General features: G+C 59.6%; 1 protein-coding gene across 2 annotated transcripts; it reads left to right on the forward strand.

The window, feature by feature from the left end:
- Positions 1 to 3,239: 3,239 nt before the first annotated feature.
- TNFAIP2 (TNF alpha induced protein 2) lies at positions 3,240 to 17,308 on the forward strand. Of its 2 annotated transcripts, XM_040256867.1 has the most exons (12): positions 3,240 to 4,010; positions 4,298 to 4,934; positions 7,474 to 7,588; positions 7,700 to 7,822; positions 7,982 to 8,082; positions 8,677 to 8,775; positions 9,360 to 9,483; positions 10,372 to 10,494; positions 10,652 to 10,807; positions 10,992 to 11,113; positions 15,565 to 15,810; positions 15,847 to 17,308. In XM_040256867.1, the coding sequence occupies exons 1-12, from the start codon at positions 3,791 to 3,793 to the stop codon at positions 15,971 to 15,973; spliced, it is 2,193 nt and encodes a 730-aa protein (XP_040112801.1). In that variant the 5' UTR covers positions 3,240 to 3,790; the 3' UTR covers positions 15,974 to 17,308. The 2 variants fall into 2 exon arrangements, with proteins under 2 accessions (XP_040112801.1, XP_040112800.1); XM_040256866.1 differs by having other exon boundaries at positions 15,565 to 17,308.
- Positions 17,309 to 17,572: the final 264 nt, after the last annotated feature.

Consider the following 17,572-nt stretch of genomic DNA (forward strand, 5'->3'; position numbering starts at 1 on the left):
GTCCAGAGACAGGATCGATGTCCAAGCCCCAAACTGGCCCCCCGGCCGCCTTTCCCAAGGAGGAAGAGGAAGTTCTCAGTTCCAAGGGGCACCCCCATCTCCCCCCTGCCTTGCCCACTTGGCCGTGCCTCCCAGGCCTGCAGAGCTTTGTGCCCAGTTTCCAGGGGGAGCAGGGAACCAGAGGGGAGGGGGGAGGGGGCACGCAAAAGGGAGGGAGGAGCAGAAGCTCTATTGAGGAGCAAAAAGGAAGCCGGTGCCCAGACGGGAAATTCCTGAGCTGCAAGGCCCTTTTCAGAGGGCAGGAATTTCTAGGATGTGAAACAAGGAAGAGGTCCTCTTCCCCAGCTCCCCTCCGGCCCCTTGACTGACACAGAGAAACAGGCCTCAGATGGGAAACTGAGGCCCAGAAAGCAATGTGACCTGCTCAAGGCCACACCAAGTGAGGACAAAGCCAGGCTGAGTGAGACTCAAGTCTGAGCTGTTGGGACCCCCACCTGGTGCCTTTAGGAGCGTGGTCTGACCCAGCTTGGGTCCCAGAAAGGGAAAGCGCTTCAGTGGGAGTTCTGCAGGCCTGGGTGTGGGTTCGGACCCCCATTTACTGCCTGTGTGACCTCGGGCAAGTCACTCACTTTTGTGAGCCATTTCCCCTTTTTAAGGAAGCCTGGGCGATGAGAGTGTATGCCAGGCACCAGCGCGGGTGCTCTGTCAAAGGCTGACCAGCACCCGGTCCCTTAGGGAGCCTCCTCCCCAAGGATGTTTGTGGCCACAGTGACCCGCAGAGTGGGAACACTCTTTCCGGAAGGGGTGATCCTCCTCAGAGTTAGGTGGGACAGTCCCCAGCACCCCGCGGGAGGAAGGGGACTCCCCACAGTTGGGGGTGAGCTGGGTTGCTAGGAGGTCCTCTGAGCTGCCTGAGGTGCTGGCTCTGTGACACTCGAAAGTGGTTCTGAGGGCAGAGCCCGTTCCAGTCAGCCAATCAGAAGCTGTCGGCGGACAATGGGTCAGCACCGAACCCATACGGTCCTCTGCGGGGTGCGGGTCTGGGGCCCCACTCAGGCTTGGAGACAGCCAGCCCCAACACCCCGCCCAGGCTGGTGGGAGAGAGTGAGCCCTTCCGGACACCCCAGCTTGGGAGGCTTCGCCTCGCTCAGCGGGTGCACGCGCAGCCCCGGACGCGGGGACCGGGCAGCCCCGCATCACACTGTCTCGGCTTTGGCCTCCGCCCGGGGGTTTTCCGCGGGGACGGCGGGCGGGGCGGGCCGGCCCGACGGGGGTGGAGCCTGCGTCTATTTCAGGCAGCGCCCGGCTCTGAGGCGACAGGCTCGGCCTGGACACAGTAAGTGACCTGCGCTCGCGGAGCGTCCGGTGCGTCCGTCCCCATACTCTCCGCGCGGCTGCCCACCCGCCCCGACGCGACCCGCGTCTCCAGCCCTATCCCGGTAGGGAGTGGCTGGCGCGATGGAGGGAACCCCGCGTGGAGAACCCCAGGTCTTCCGCAGCCCGCCCTTCTAGGGAAACAAGTCTTACGGCTCAGCTGCTGCGTCAGGGTGCAGAGGGTCGAGTTAGATGCTCCCAGCGGAGGGCCCTGTCCTGGGAAAGCCGGGAGGAGGGGGCTGTGGGAAGGAGCCCTAGTGTCCCTTCCTTTGCAGTAGGAGGGGCGGGGGTGGCCCAGGGTGGGGTGGGGGTGGCTGGCTGTATGACAGAGGCCGAGCCACTTCACCTGCCGAGCTTGAATGTCCTCACGTGCAGGGACCAGGGAGGCTGGCCTGGACCTCAGCCCTGACCTGGGGGAGGAGAGTGAGAGTGTGTGCCCGCATAGAAACTGGGGGAGCTGGGCGGACCAGGGAGGTGCCCAGGCTGTGGCCACACGCTGTGACTCGGAGCATACCCCTTCCTGTCTGAGTGTGCCCAGCCACCGGCCTCGGCTGAAAGGAATGCCTCTCCTGCCCTCTTATGCTGTGTCCGGCCACCAGGGTTAGCCTGACAGACCCTGGGACACAAGACTCAGACCCTTACTGAGGCCCGGCCAGGGGCCAGCATGCGGCTGTGTGCTTCCCTCACACCCTCCTTTCAGCAGCATTGTGAGGAGGGATTCTCCTCCCCATTGCACAGATGGGAAGACTGAGGTCTATGAAGGCAGGGTGGTGTCTGGTCTACACCCTAGTGGATGGTACAGCCAAGCCCATAGTGGTCTCTCTTTCTGCTGCACCAGTGGCCTCAGAGTGAAGGCCTGGGCGGGGGCCAAAGGGGCTGCTGCAGACCTTGGCTGGGGAGGAGATTTTGTGCCCCAGAGGTGAGAAGGAGGTGGTGATGCCCTGCAGGGACCTGCAGTAACCCGGTCTGGAGGCTGGCGGGAGCCTTGCACGCCTAAGGACGGAGGCGATGGGGCAGTGAGGCAGAAGTGAGGCCGGTGGGTCCGCGGCCACCCAGGAGGGCCCTCCTCCTCCCCTGGCAGCGGGGGAAGGGGCTGTGTGTGTGGGGAGAGGTGGGGCCTGGGCCCAGGGTGAGGCTGAGCGGCCCTTGCCGACCAGCCGGACCAGCTCCTGTGGGTGCCTGGCATGAAAGCGACATGGGTTGGGAGGGATGCTGGGGGAAGGGATGGGCAGGGCAGAAGTGCCCAGTGGCCTTGCACCTGGGGACCCTGGCTTTGGGGCTCCCCGGAGGACCCTCAGCTTGCTTCTGGAGGGGAACTCACAGTCCAAATGGCACCGTCTGGCAGCTGAGACCCAGCAGTGTAGGACTCTGCCCCCGGTATCTGGTGAGGCTGTGGGAGGAGAGAAAGCCCGGCTTCCTGGCCACTGAGTGGCTCTGGTCAAGATCGGGGCTTTGGGAAGCATTCCTGGGAGGATGGGCGAAGGTGGCTGGGCTGGTGGGCAGGCAGCAGGGGCTGTGGGAAGTCTGACGGGCCTAATCCCAACACCCCCCCCACCTCCTGCTGCCTCAGTTCCCCTTTCTGCAGGGGTGGGTCACCCTGTGTGCCTCGCAGGGCCGCTGCAGGGGCGAGTTGAAGCCGTGCTGTATGAGTCACGACTTGGTGTATTTACTCTTGGGTGGTGGGGCGGGCCCTGCTATGGGTCACCCCAGTTACCAAGGAGGCCTGTTCCCCTCTGCTCCCCTTTCCCAGCCCTGCCCCGCTCCCTTCCTTAGGGGCAGCCGCGTTCCCCTCCACTGGTCCTTGCCTGGCTTCCCCCACAGTCAAGGTGCCGGGCGGGTGCTGCCTCTCTGGAGGGTCACGGTGCCCAGAGCCTGGTGAGCTGAGTTCCAGGCTGCTGACCATGGGGGCGTTTTAAGCCTCTCTGAGCTAGTTACCTGAGATGAGGAAAATAACACCCCTCCTGGAAGGCAGTGCGGAAGTGATGGGATGGGCACTCAGGAAGGGCCCAGAAAATGGAAGCTTCTGTGGTGGTGACGTCACCCCACTTGGGGAACAGGAAGGGTGCGGTGGAGCTGGGAAGCTGGAGTTTCCTGTCTGGGCTGCTGTGTGACCTCAGACAGGCCTGCGCCTCCTTGGGCCGCTTGTCCCTCCAACCTGGGAAAGGGCTTGAGGGGGCACTGTGGTTTCTGTAGACCTGAGGCCCCCAAGGTCATAATCGGTGTCTGGCCCTGCCCGCCTCGTGGTCCCAGCGGGAGCAGCCCTGTTTCTGCTCATCGCGTTCCTCTGGGACCCCAAGCCATACGAGTCAAGAGGAGAACCCAGCAGAACGGAGGATTTGTCTGCGGCCGGATTCCTGCCTCAGCCCAGCCCCTAGGGCCCTGTGACTGTTCTGGACCTCGGTTCTCGCTCTGTGCAATGGGCCAGCAACCGAGCTCTGCCCCCTCCCCCAGGGTCCCTGGGGAGGTGGCCCCAGACAGGGATGAAGAGGCCGGCAAGAAGAAGAAGAAGTTGAAAGGCCTGGACACCCTGTGTGGCGTCTTCAACAGACGGAGGAAGAAGAAGGGGCAGCCCAGCTTAGCAGAGACTGATGGCGAGTCTGAGTCCAGTCCGTGGCCGCCTGACCAGCTGCCCACAGGTAGGCGGAAGCCCCCTCCCCAGGCGGGCAGGGTCTGGGCAGGATGCTGGCTCATTGGAGTGGATGCCCTGCTCAGCCGGGACAGAGGGGGCAGGGCAGGAGGCCGTCGAAGGGCCTCCGCTCCCTGCTTTCATCTGCTGCCCCCTGATCTCAGGATGTGAGCCTGGTGTCCCCTGCCCGGGCTGGGACACCCCACATGTTTTGGAGGTCTCGGCCCCTGGGAGGTGACCGGGGCAGGGGCGGGTCTCAGAACCCCGAGCCGAGCTAACGCCGCGTTCTGGCCGCAGTGGAGGAGCTCAAGGCCGACCTGGAGCGCGGGCAGCTGGAGGCGGCCCGGCCGCTGCTGGCGCTGGAGCTGGAGCTGCAGGAGGCCGCGGCGGCGGGCCGCGCGAGCGAGGAGGAGCTGGTGCGGCGCCAGAGCAAGGTGGAGGCGCTGTACGCGCTGCTGCGCGACCAGGTGCTAGGGCCGCTGCGCCGGCCGCTGGAAGCGGCGCCCGAGCGGCTGCGCCAGGCGCTGGCCGTGCTGGCCGAGCAGGAGCGCCAGGACCAAGCGGCGGCGGCGGCGGGGCCCCCGGGGTGCCCCGGGCTGGCGGCCACGCGGCCCCGGGGCTGGCTGCAGCTGTGGCGGGACGGCGTGGCGCAAGAGGCCGCGGAGCGCCTGAGCCGGCGGCCGGCCGCGGACGCCGAGGGCCGCACGGAGGCCGAGCGCGCCTTCCTGCACATGGGCCGCACCATGAAGGAGGACCTGGAGGCCGTGGTGGAGCGCCTCAAGCCGCTCTTCCCCGCCGGCTTCCGCGTGGTGGCTGCCTACGCCGAGAGCTACCACGCGGAATTCGCGGCCCAGCTGGCGGCCCTGACGCAGTTCGAGCTGTGCCCGCGAGACACCTCCATGCTGCTGCTCTGGGTGCAGAACCTCTATCCCAAGTGAGCTCGGGCGCGGGATGCCGGGCGGGGGGCGGGGGGCGGGTCCCCGGGGTGGGGGGAAGGGCCTTGGTGTCACCAAGTGCAGGGAGTCCGCTGCGAAAACGGCCCAGGCGGGCCTGGAATCAAAGGGGCAGGGCCTCTTTGGGCCTGCTTTGCCCTGGGAATCCTTAGTCTCCCTGGCCTCAGCCGCATCCCACAGTTGGGGAAACTGAGGCACAGAGAATGGGGCAAGGACCTCATCTTTCATTCCTGAGTTTCCAGTCTGGGTTAGGCGGTGAAGCCGCCTGTGATCAAGAGTCAGGAAGGGCTGTGGCCAGGAGCAGGGGCCCTGACCTGGCCTGGGTCAGCCCAGGAAGCCAGCTTGGAGGAGGAGGTTCAGGATTCTACCTGCCACAGGAGGCAGCGGCCCTGCTCTGGGGCCGCTGACAGTCTAACAGAAGTAAGAGAGTCAGGCAGGGGGGAGCGAGGACAGGCCGGGAGAGGGAGAGGCGGGGTGGTGTTCCCAGCAAAGGGAGCCACCCTGCATGGCCCAAGGCTGAGCTGGGAGGCCTTCTGGGAGCAGTGTGGTTCAATACCCAGCAGGCCGAGGGAGCACTCCCAGAAGGATGGGGGTCACTGGGCCTGTTGGGGAAATCCCCACTGTGCAGGGTCTCCCCCAGTGGCAGAGCTGAGTTCTAGCCACCGAGGCCTGGAGCTCTCAGTTTGGGAGGCGCCTGGTGCTGCCATGGAGAATCCCCGGTACCAACTGGATTCAGATCCGGGCATCCCCTGATACACCCAGACCCCATGCATCCCTGAGCATGTTGCTGCCAGTATCTTGGCTTTCTCTGCCCACCGAAGCTGGATAAGAAAATCCGGAGACAGAGGCAAGAACACGGCAGGCTCCTGCCTCCAGAACTGTGTCCCTGCCTCCATGAGGAACCTAGGGGATCCTATAGCTGGAGGCTCGCAGTCTGGGGTTGGAGATGAACAGAGCTGTAAGGATCCTGTGTGCTTCTCCTCATGCTGTTTCAAAACCAGTCATCAGGCTGGCGTTGGGTAGCCCAGTATTTTGGGTCTGGCAGTCTGCTGGCCCAGTCGTTGGGTCCGTTGTCTTTTGTGGACTGTACTGAGACTTTCTTTCTATAATGCAGGAGACAAAAACTCGAAGGGGTGGTTTGCAGAGAGGGTGCTGTGAAGTTGAGCCCCAGATACAGAATGTTTTGAGGGGACTATAGGTGCAGCATGTAATTCTCAAATGAGGTTTAATCTTTTGATAAAGAAACTTAGTTACAGACTCCAGATCAGGAACAGGTAAAGAACTGGAGGGAAAAAACAGCACGACACCTCTTTTTCCCCTTATTTTACTGCAATAAGCATGTCCATCATTTGTACAACCTGGGTGGGGAGAGACTTAAACTGCAGTGTGGATCGGCTTGGGGCTAGCCCCGCTTGTAGCATAAAGCCTTCAGGAAGCCTGGAGGTGTAGACCCTGTGAGCGATGTCTGAGGCTCTCAGGGATGTCAGTGGTCTCGGTTGGTGCTGGTGGGTCAGCCTCCAGGACCAGGTGGGGGTGGTGAGTAAGGAGTCAAGGAGGGCAGGGAAGCTGGCCCAGGGCAGGGGATGCCGGAGAGTCCTGCCAGGCAGGCCGGTTCCTTCTTGTTGGTCCTGACTCACCAGGAAGTGCCGGGCCTTTCCCCTCTGCTCCTCCACCTCCCTGTCCCGGTGACCTCTGGGGCTTTAACCTGGGGCCCCCTGGGGTCAGTGCAGCGGGACGCTGAGCCCTGAGAGGGGGAGACCAGGGTGGCTCCGAGGAGGCTCGTGTGGCCAGAAGTCTGGGGAGCAAAGGGACACAGCGCATCCAGGCTGGTGGGGTGAGGGGTGCGGGCGGCAGAAAGGGCTATTCTCGAGCCTCCGGGCAGACAAAGGCCCTGAGGAAGTGCCAGGGCTGGGCAGTCCCCAGGGGGCTCTGGGACCCAATGGAAGCGCCACAAGGATGGGTGGATATGCCTCCGTCCAGGGTGAGGTCGGGGAGGCGAAGACAGCCCTTCCTGCTGGGACTGGCCCTCCTCTGGGGCAGCAGAGCCGGTGGGGGGTGTGGGGGAAGGCGGGGCAGGGCTGGTGGGATGCAGTGGGAGCACAGTGGGGGATGGTGGGAAGGAGACAGAGGGTGAGAAGGGGAGGGAGAGCCCTCGGAGCAGGGCCATCAGACCGGAAATGTGGTTCTGCCCCCGCGGCGGGGGGGGGGGACTGCTGGAGGCAAGGCAGGGAGCCCGGGAGGAGGGTCCTTCGGTGTGCCAGGCAGGAGATGGGGGCTGGGCCGTGGGGTGCCTCTGGCTGGAGGCTGATGGGTTTCGGGAGCATAACCTGGAGTAAGAGGGGACGCGGGCGAGAGAGTGAACGGAGCAAGGGTGATTCCGGGGTTCGGGGCCTGGATCGAACTGAGATGGAGAGGCAGGGGTGGGAGGCACTGGAGGGAAGGCAACTGGACCTGTGAAGGGCTCTGGCCAGGACAGGGGGACGGCGCTGGTTTTCCTCACGCCAGCCCCTCTGCCCACAGCGACATCCTCAACAGCCCCAAGCTGTCGCCTGAGCTGCAGGGAGTCAGACTGGGGACCCTCCTGCCCCCGACCCAGATCCGGCAGCTAGAGGCCTCGTTCCTCTCCAACGAGGTGGTGAGTCCAGGGCCAGTGCCGGGAGGGGCTGAGGTGGGGCGAGCAGGGAGCCTGACAAGGACGCCCCCATGGGCTTCGCCCTACCCTGAGAGGGCCCTTCCTCCCCCGAAGGCCAGCGTAAGGGAGCTGACAGCCCGAGCTCTGGAGCTGGAGTCGGAGCGCTGGACCAAGGATGAGGCCCCACAGAGGCTGGACGGCCGCTGCCACAGTGAGCTGGCCATCGACATCATCCAGGTAGCGCCCGCTGCCCCGCCCACACTGGCCTCATCCCTGTGGGCAGATGCGCCTGCCACTGAGCACACACCCCCTTGCTCCGTGTCTTACCAGCGCCCACCCCTGCCCCAGCCCTAGAGCAGGCGGGCTTCTGCTCAGTTTCACCCCCCACCCCTTCAGATCATCTCCCAGGGCCAGGACAAGGCCGAGAGCATCACCCTGGACCTGGGCACGCAGATAAAGCCCTTCTTGTTGGAAGAGCTGGCCAGGTTCCTCAGGAGGTGGGTGATGGGCATGCATGCCTGGAGCGGGGCTGGGGGCTGACGGGTCCTCGCCACCCCCTCTCTCAGAGCCCCAGCCCCTCCCTTGGGCCCCAGGTGGGGGTCTTAGCTAGACCAGCGCCCCCTCCCGGCCACTAGGGTGTCTGTTATTACGAGCAGGAGTCCTTGTCCCCCTTGTACCACCCACCTGGGCGCTGAGAGCCTCAGGTCATCTGACCCCCCCAACCCCGCTCAGCAAAGCCCCCGGAAGAGCAGCCTCCAACTGCAAAGATGCCTCCCTAGGGACTGAGGCCCTGGCTCCCCCTTCAGGAGATGCCCCCGGTCTGCGCCCCGAGTTCTCTTGGCCGCCCGCCTCCCCACTTCCTCCTGCAGCTCTAGAGGGGCCTGGGGGCTCTGCAGCGCCCTCTCCAGGAGCTCTGCAGGGGCCGTGGCCCCGCCCGGCTGAGCGTGTGAAGCCAGTTCCGGGATGCCTACTGCGCCCTCCGTGTGCCGTGGGGGCCCACGTGCGGAGCGGGAGGCTGGCCGGGCAGCTGCGAGGCGGCCCTTGTCCCAGGGTTTGTGCTGCTCCTACGCGTGCCCTTTCCCTTCCACCAGCTACCAGCGCGCCTTTGATGAATTTCTGGAGCGATGCAGACAGCTGCGAAATTACAGGGCCAATGTCATCGCTAACATCAACAACTGCCTCCCTTTCCAGTAAGGGCGCTGGGCAGTGGGGGGAGTTACTGCGGCTGCCTGCCTGTGTTGGTGGGGGGGGCCGGGAGGCGGGGGGGGGGGGGGGCGGGGGTGGGGGCGGGGGTCCGGGGGGGGGGGGGGAGGTGTCTGGGATGGGGGAGGGAGGAGGAGCAGCCTAAGCAGCGATGTTGAATTAAAATGAGCAGGGTGGAGAGGAAATGCCCGGGCTTACAGCGGCAACTGCAAGCATTCGTCTAGTGCTGGTGGGTCAGGCGCTCACGCAAAGGGTTTCATTTATCCTGTCAGCAACCTTGTTAAGCAGATACAGTGACTGTGTCCATTGAACCATGGCTATGGAGAGGCTGAGCCACTTGTCTTCAGTTAGAACAGGATGTGGTGTTAGGCGGGTGTTAGGTGGGAAGGCTGGGTTCCACCTAGGGAGCCTGGATGGAGTGCCTTGGTCTTGCTCCAGCTGGGACTGGGGAGCCAGGGAGGGTTCTAGAGTGATGGTTTAGGGAGATTCGCCTGGGGCTCCCGGGCTCTCTGGGTTTAGGGCTGCAGGCTGGGCGGGGCTGGCGTGACCTCCCTGCCTCCTGTGCTTCCAGGACGTCTGTGGAGCAGAGGTGGCAGACACCACCAGACCTCCGGAGCTCCCTGCTGAGGCCCCTGAATGAGCTAAAAAGCCGTGGCTTTGACACCCTGCTCCAGAGCCTGTTTGGGGACCTGAAGGTGGTCCAGCCTCCTGCCCCGCGGCACGTGCTGAGTCTAGTGCTGGGGGTGCTGGGGACGGCCTGGGGAGGGGTCGGCGGCACATGCTGAGTCTAGTGCTGGGGGGCTGAGGGAGGGCCTGGGAGGGTGGGGTGGGGGGGTGGGCGGCAGTAAAAAAGACCTGGCTGGAGGAAGGCGCGGCATTGGGCAGATACAAGGAGGCTGGTGGCCCCCGTGATGGGGCCATGGCCCGCCCTTGAAGTCACCCCCTCCTTCAGCCTCGGGATTGCCCTGGGGTGCGAACAAGAAGCCTCAGAGCCCCTCCCTGTTTGGACTCCACCTAGTCCTCAAGTTTGCCTGTAGTTTCCCCTGAAGCACCCAGGCCCTCGTGCCCGACCTGCCTCCCAGCTAGGACGATCAGAGCCTCTGGCAGCTCCCACCATATCTGTGGGGGCCAGGGCATCCCCAGAAACCCTTAGTGCCTGTACCGCAGGATATGGCGGGGGTCCTAGGGGAGGGAGAGGGGGCACTCCTGCCTGCCCCCCAGGGGAGCCCCCTTTGACCCCAGTGCCCTGCGGCTGCGGGTGGCCAGGCGGGGTGACCCTAGATGACTCAGCAGGGTCATCATCATCATAGGCCCAGCCAAGCACAGGGCTGTGTTTATGCAGGAATTTATTTATTTAAGGAGGGAGATGGTGGAGAAGGCCTCAGGGCAGTCAGATGGCAGTCCCAGCTGGTCAGCCTTACAGATGGGACGAAGACCCGGCCTCCACTTTCTGCTGGAGCGCCCGGGGAGTCTATAATATAACCTGACCCCTGTCCCAGCACGTGTGTGTCTGTGCATGTCTGTCTACTGGACCAGCCCTTCCTCTGCCGGGTGTGGCCACACAGCCTGACCCTCTCTCGCAGCCGCTGTTCAAGAGGTTCACGCAGACCCGCTGGGCTGCCCCCCAGCAGACCCTGGAGGAAATCGTCTCCATCGTGGACAAGAGGATGCCCGAGTTCTCAGAGCTGCAGGACTGCTTCCGAGAGGTGAGGGGGTGCTGGGCTGCCGGTGGGGGGACACGCAGGCAGGCGTGTGTGTGCGCACACCCAGATGCGCTTTTTCGCTCTGGCATCCGCCCCTCCCTGGACCCTGGCCTTCAGGGAGGTGGTGGGTTCCCATGGCCCTGCCCGCTCGCCCACCCAGGAGCTCCTGGAGGCGGTCCACCTGCACCTGGTGAAGGAGTACATCGCCCGCCTCTGCAAGCGGCGCCTGGTCCTCAAGACAGCGGAGCAGCAGCAGCAGCTGGCGGGGCGCGTCCAGGCCAACGCCCAGCTCATCCAGCAGTTCTGCACCCAGAGCGTAAGCCCCGCCCACCCCCCCACCCTCCCATGGCGGTGGGCTGCCCTCCTGCTCCAAGCGCTTCATTGGTAGGACAGCCCCTCTGGGCCTCTCCAAACCTGATGAGGTCTGACCCGAGCCTCTCTGGGCCCCCGGGTGTGCTTCCGGGCAGGGCCAGCCTCTCTCAACAAGCCTGTGCCTGCAGGGCTCGCCGGCCACCTGGCTGCACCACGCCCTCCCGACGCTTGCGGAAATCGTTTGCCTGCAAGACCCCAGTGCCATCAAGATCAAGGTGGCCACATACGCCATCTTGTACCCTGACTTCAGGTGAGAACCGGGGCCTCCAGCACCCGGGGAAGGCAGCGTGGCCCTGTGGTTCCCCGCTGCGGTCGGAGCCTTGGGGGTGTGCAGAGTGAGTCCCTGAGGGTGGGCAGAGCGCAGATAGATACTGGCCACTGTGCCCAGATCTTTACAGTGGCTGTTCACTCGGTCCTCACTGCTGCCTGCTGGGGCTGACACTCTTCATCCCCGTCGTCCAGATGAGACCTGGGGGGTGTGAGGAATGTGTCCAGGGTAACGCGGCTGGTCAGTCGTAGAGCCGGGACAACAAAGCCAGGCATCCAGCTCCACACCGCATGAGCCTTTCCTTCAGAGGGGATCCGAGACCAGAGGGACCAGGGACCTGCTGGAGGCCGTGGCACGTCCGTAGTGAAGCTGCGGTCCGCCAGTCAGCCCAGGGGTCCTCAGAGGCTTGACCTGTGTCCTGGGGCCTCTGTTCTAGAGTGGAGGCTCAATCCCTGACTGCCTGAGGATCTGGTGAGCCAGGGCAGTGGTCTCTGTGGGCTGAGTCCTCTGGTGTGGTCGGCCTGTCCCAGCATAGCTTGGTCCAGCTGCTGGCTGATCTGGTCCACCTGTTCAGCCACCCATCCACTTACACACTCACCAGTCCGTCTACCCATCATACAGGCACCTGCTTACCCATCTGGACGCCCATCTAGCTGTCCAGCCATCTGGTCACGCACTCATCTACCCATCTGTCCATCCTTCGATCTATCCATCCATCCACCCATCTAGTCATCCACCTACCCCCGCCATCCGTCTATCCATTCATGGATCCTTGTATCCACCCAGCCCGCCAACAGTTATCAAGTGGTCTCCTACTAGCTACAGGCTCTGTTTAGGCACCAGGATGCAAGGAGGTACCAGGCACACCAGGCCTTCTGACAGAGTCAGATGAGGGTTAGCAATGATGAGGTCATCCGGCGAAGGAGTACTATTTGCAAGTTTTAAAGACTGTTTTGAGCATTCTTTGGCATTGCCTTTCTTTGGGGTTGGAATGAAAAATGACCTTTTCCAGTCCTGTGGCCACTGCTGAGTTGTCCAAACTTGCTGGCATATTGAGTGCAGCACTTTCACAGCATCATTTTTCAGGATTCGAAATAGCTCTACTGGAATTCCATCACCTCCACTAGCTTTGTTCTAGTGATGCTTTCTAAGGCCCACTTGACTTCACATTCCAGGATGTCTGGCTCTAGATGAGTGATCACACCATCGTGATTATCCGGGTCATGAAGATCCTTTTTGTACAGTTCTTCTGTGTATTCTTGCCACCTCTTCGTAATATTTTCTGCTTCTGTTAGGTCCATACCATTTCTGTCCTTTATCGAGCCCATCTTTGCATGAAATGTTCCCTTGGTATCTCTAATTTTCTTGAAGAGATCTCTAGTCTTTCCCATTCTGTTGTTTTCCTCTATTTTTTTGCATTGATCGCTGAAGAAGGCTTTCTTATCTCTTTTTGCTCTTCTTTGGAATTCTGCATTCCAATGCTTATATCTTTCCTTTTCTCCTTGGGTTTTTGCCTCTCTTCTTTTCACAGCTATTTGTAAGACCTCCTCAGACAGCCATTTTGCTTTTTTGCATTTCTTTTCCATGGGGATGGTCTTGATCCCTGTCTCCTGTACAATGTCATGAACCTCATTCCATAGTTCATCAGGCACTCTATCTATCAGATCTAGGCCCTTAAATCTATTTCTCACTTCCACTGTATAATCCTAAGGGATTTGATTGAGGCCATACCTGAATGGTCTAGCGATTTTCCCTGCTTTCTTCAATTTAAGTCTGAATTTGGCAATAAGGTGTTCATGATCTGAGCCACAGTCAGCTCCTGGTCTTGTTTTTGTTCACTGTATAGAGCTTCTCTATCTTTGGCTGCAAAGAATATAATCAATCTGATTTCGGTGTTGACCACCTGGTGATGTCCATGTGTAGAGTCTTCTCTTGTGTTGTTGCAAGAGGGTGTTTGCTATGACCAGTGCATTTTCTTGGCAAAACTCTATTAGTCTTTGCCCTGCTTCATTCCGCATTCTAAGGCCAAATTTGCATGTTACTCCAGGTGTTTCTTGACTTCCTACTTTTGCATTCCAGTCCCCTATAGTGAAAAGGACATCTCTTTTGGGTGTTAGTTCTAAAAGGTCTTGTAGGTCTTCATGGAACTGTTCAACCTCAGCTTCTTCAGTGTTACTGGTTGGGGCATAAACTTGGATAACTGTGATATTGAATGGTTTGCCTTGGAAACGAACACAGATCATTCTGTCGTTTTTGACATTGCATCCAAGTACTGCATTTTGGACTCTTCTGTTGACCATGATGGCTACTCCATTTCTTCTAAGGGATTCTTGCCCACAGTAATAGATATAATGGTCATCTGAGTTAAATTCACCCATTCTAGTCCATTTTAGTTCGCTGATTCTTAGAATGTTGACATTCACTCTTGCCATCTCCTGTTTGACCACTTCCAATTTGCCTTGATTCATGGACCTGACATTCCAGGTTCCTATGCAATAGTGCTCTTTACAGCATCAGACCTTGCTTATTCTCCAAGCCAGGCTTCAGCAATACGTGAACCGTGAACTTCCTAATGTTCAAGCTGGTTTTCAAAAAGGCAGAGGAACCAGAGATCAAATTGCCAACATCTGCTGGATCATGGAAAAAGCAAGAGACTTCCAGAAAAACATCTATTTCTGCTTTATTGACTATGCCAAAGCCTTTGACTGTGTGGATCACAATAAACTGTGGAAAATTCTGAAAGAGATGGGAATACCAGACCACCTAACCTGCCTTTTGAGAAATCTGTATGCAGGTCAGGAAGCAACAGTTAGAAGTGGACGTGGAACAACAGACTGGTTCCAAATAGGAAAAGGAGTACGTCAAGGCTATATATTGTCACCCTGCTTATTTAACTTCTATGCAGAGTACATCATGAGAAACGCTGGACTGGAAGAACCACAAGCTGGAATCAAGATTGCCGGGAGAAATATCAATAACCTCAGATATGCAGATGACACCACCCTTATGGCAGAAAGTGAAGAGGACCTAAAAAGCCTCTTGGTGAAAGTGAAAGAGGAGAGTGAAAAAGTTGGCTTAAAGCTCAACATTCAGAAAACAAAGATCATGGCATCTGGTCCCATCACTTCATGGCAAATAGATGGGGAAACAGTAGAAACAGTGTCAGACTTTATTTTTGGGGGCTCCAAAATCACTGCAGATGGTGATTACAGCCATGAAATTAAAAGACGCTTATTCCTTGGAAGAAAAGTTATGACCAACCTAGATAGCATATTCAAAAGCAGAGACATTACTTTGCCAACAAAGGTCCATCTAGTCAAGGCTATGGTCTTTCCAGTAGTCATGTATGGATGTGAGAGTTGGACTGTGAAGAAGGCTGAGCGCCGAAGAATTGATGCTTTTGAACTGTGGTGTTGGAGAAGACTCTTGAGAGTCGCTTGGACTACAAGGAGATCCAACCAGTCCATTCTAAAGGAGATCAACCTGGGGATTTCTTTGGAAGGAATGATGCTGAAGCTGAAACTCCAGTACTTTGGCCACCTCATGCGAAGAGTTGACTCATTGGAGAATACTCTGATGCTGGGAGGGATTGGGGGCAGGAGGAGAAGGGGATGACCGAGGATGAGATGGCTGGTTGGCATCACTGACTCGATGAACCAGAGTCTGAGTGAACTCTGGCAGTTGGTGATGGACAGGGAGGCCTGGCGTGCTGCGATTCATGGGGTCACAAAGAGTCGGACATGACTGAGGGACTGAACTGAGCTGAAAGATTGTTTAACCAAAGTTGTGAATGGCAGGAGGTGCTGACTTTAGAGCTGGAAAATCCTCTCTAGGGAGGTGACTTTTTCTAAATTTTACTGTTTACTTTTGGCTGTGCTGGGTCTTTGCTGCTGCGTGAGCTTTTCTCTAGTTGCAGCAAGTGGGGACTGCTCTCCAGTTGCAGTGCCCGGGCTTCTCATGGTAGTAACTTCTCTCATTGCGGAGCACGGGCTTTAGGGCTTGAGGTTTCTTGAGCACAGGCCCAATAGCTCTGGTCCATGGGCTTTGTTGCTTAGTGGTATTTTGGATCTTTCCAGGTCAGGGGTGGAACCCGTGTCTCCTGCACTGGCAGGTGGCTTCTTGATGGGGAGGTAACATGTTAGCTAAGTGCTAAGGGGTGAGAAGGAGCTGGTTACCTCAAGGGCCTGGGGACGAGCATTCTGGGAGGAACAGCCAGTGCAAAGGCCAGAACGGGCAGGAGCTTGACACCATCTGGAGGCACTGTGGGCTGTGCCGCCTGAGCGCAGTGGGTTAAGCAGAGCAGGGCACACTCATGGGCAGGGGTATTGGCTGCTGGGCCCTGTGGCTCCAGCCAGGAGTCTGGGGAGCTGGGAAGGGATGTGAGCAGGGTTGTTGGTGAGCGGGCCGGAGTGACGGGACCCTCTCTTTACCAGCAAAGACCACCTGAGTGCCATCCTGGCCATCAAGGGGAACCTGTCCAGCAGTGACGCCAAGAGCATCCGGAGCACTCTGGACAGCAACACAGAGGCACACAAGCCCTCCAAGGCCCTATATTCGCTTATAAAGGTTGGTTATCTTCTCCCGTGTCCTAACCTCCTTAGGAGCGCCTGCCGAGCATGGGACACCACTCTGTTTGGGGGCCGTCAGACCAGCACCAGCGTCACAGCCCCACGTGGCCCCTCTGGGAGTCCTGCCTTCTGCTGCTGTTGCCGCCCAGGCCTGGCTGAGGAGTGGGCCCCTGAGCCGCTGGAACTGGAACAGCTGTGTCCTGATGACCGCTCCTGTGGGGCAGGAGGCGTGGGGGGAAGCTCTGTGGATGAGAGTGGAGCTTGCACGCCCTGAAGGAGGGGTCAGGAGGGCGTGTGGCTCGGGGACCCAGCTCCGGGATCACCGTCTGTCCGCGAGGTCCTGCCACACCTGCCTGAGGACCGCCCTGCTCAGGCTGGGTCTCCGGCCTCCCCAGCTCCTGAGCGGGGCCCGAGCTTCACCCCTCCTGCCTGCTCTGGTCCAGGGTTGTGTCGAGCTGGTCTCAGCCTGTGAGTAGAGCAGAAGGAAGAGCTGGAGGAGGAGAAAGCGGAAGATAAGCTCCTATCTGGGAAGGTGGGGGGGGGGTGTGCTGGAAAAGGGCCTCTGGGAGGACAGGGCAAGTGGGGCAAAGCCAGTGTCCGAGCCCCTGACCCCTCTCATTCTCCTCGGTGTCCCCTGAGGATGGGCCTGGGAGGGCCAGGACCTGCTGGGTTTTTTCGGGCTCTGCCTCCCCCGACCAGAGGCCAACCCAGGGATGCCTCTGTGGGTCCTCCCTGGAAGTCAAGCTGAGGTCGGGGCAGGGCCATCTTGACCTCTGACCCCTTGGCCTCTGGGTCAGTTCCCTGTTGCCAGTCTAACAAACTTCCACAGCTTGGGAGCCTAAAACGAGAACTTGCTTTCAGTTGTGGAGGTCAGCAATCTGACGTGGGTCTGGTGGGCTGAGCCAGGCGGTTCCTCTGGAAGCTCTGGCGGGGAAGTTCCTTGCTTTTTCGTTTTTAGAGGCCAGCCTCCCATATTTCTTGGCTCGTGGCGCCCTTCCATTTCCAAAACCAGCAACGGCCTGTCAAATCCCTTTTGCATCTCAGCACTGCCCTCCTACTTGCCCCTGGTGGTGACCTTTAACCCACCAATGACCTTTGACCTACCCAGGCACTCCAGGATCCTCTTCTGATGTTAAGGTCAGCTGACTATTAATTCCCCCTGACAGCCTTAATTCCTCTGCCGTGGAAACTAACATAGTCAGAGGCCCAGGGATTAGGATGTGAGCATCTTTATGGGGTGGACATTATTTTGCCCAGCACAGCCTTCACCCATCCCCTGCCCTGTGGAGTGCCTTATCCTCCCAGGAAAGCAAAGGTTCACTCACCCTCCTCGGCCTGGGGCAGGTGAGACGCGTGACCCACCCCGCCTGTGCCCGCGGGAATGGCCCTCTGTGACTGGGTTTGTAGCTGGCTCTCTTGGACTTGTCCCCTCTTTCCAGGTACTGTGGCCAGAAATTGGCCCGTGTAAATGGTTCACGAAGGCCTTTGTACATTTGTAGAAGTTTGCAGGTTTGAGGTTATTATTATTTTGTGATAGTATGCTTTTGTATGTTTTTTAAGAACAAACTCTTGGTTTTTATAGCTTAATATAAAGCTGATTTCAAAAGTGTCTGTGGAGTGATTTCTCTTGGGAGAGGCTTTCTCAGGCTCTTGGGGTCTGGCAGACTCTGTCCCCGAGCGCCTCCTGCCCACCTCTCACTGGGAGCGTGACTTTTGGGAGGGTCTGCTGTGGGTCAAGGCCCCTCCCTTCACCCTTCGGTTTCCTCAGCTGGAGGTGGTGATCACGAACCTGTCTGACTTCCCCCACAGTCCTTTACAGAAGAGGGGGACAGCGACATTTCAGCTCTGTGAGTCGGGCCCAGCGGGAACTACT

The sequence above is a fragment of the Oryx dammah genome, unplaced genomic scaffold, assembly GCF_014754425.2.
Source record: "Oryx dammah isolate SB20612 unplaced genomic scaffold, SCBI_Odam_1.1 HiC_scaffold_16, whole genome shotgun sequence".
NCBI classification, from domain to species: Eukaryota; Metazoa; Chordata; class Mammalia; order Artiodactyla; family Bovidae; genus Oryx; species Oryx dammah.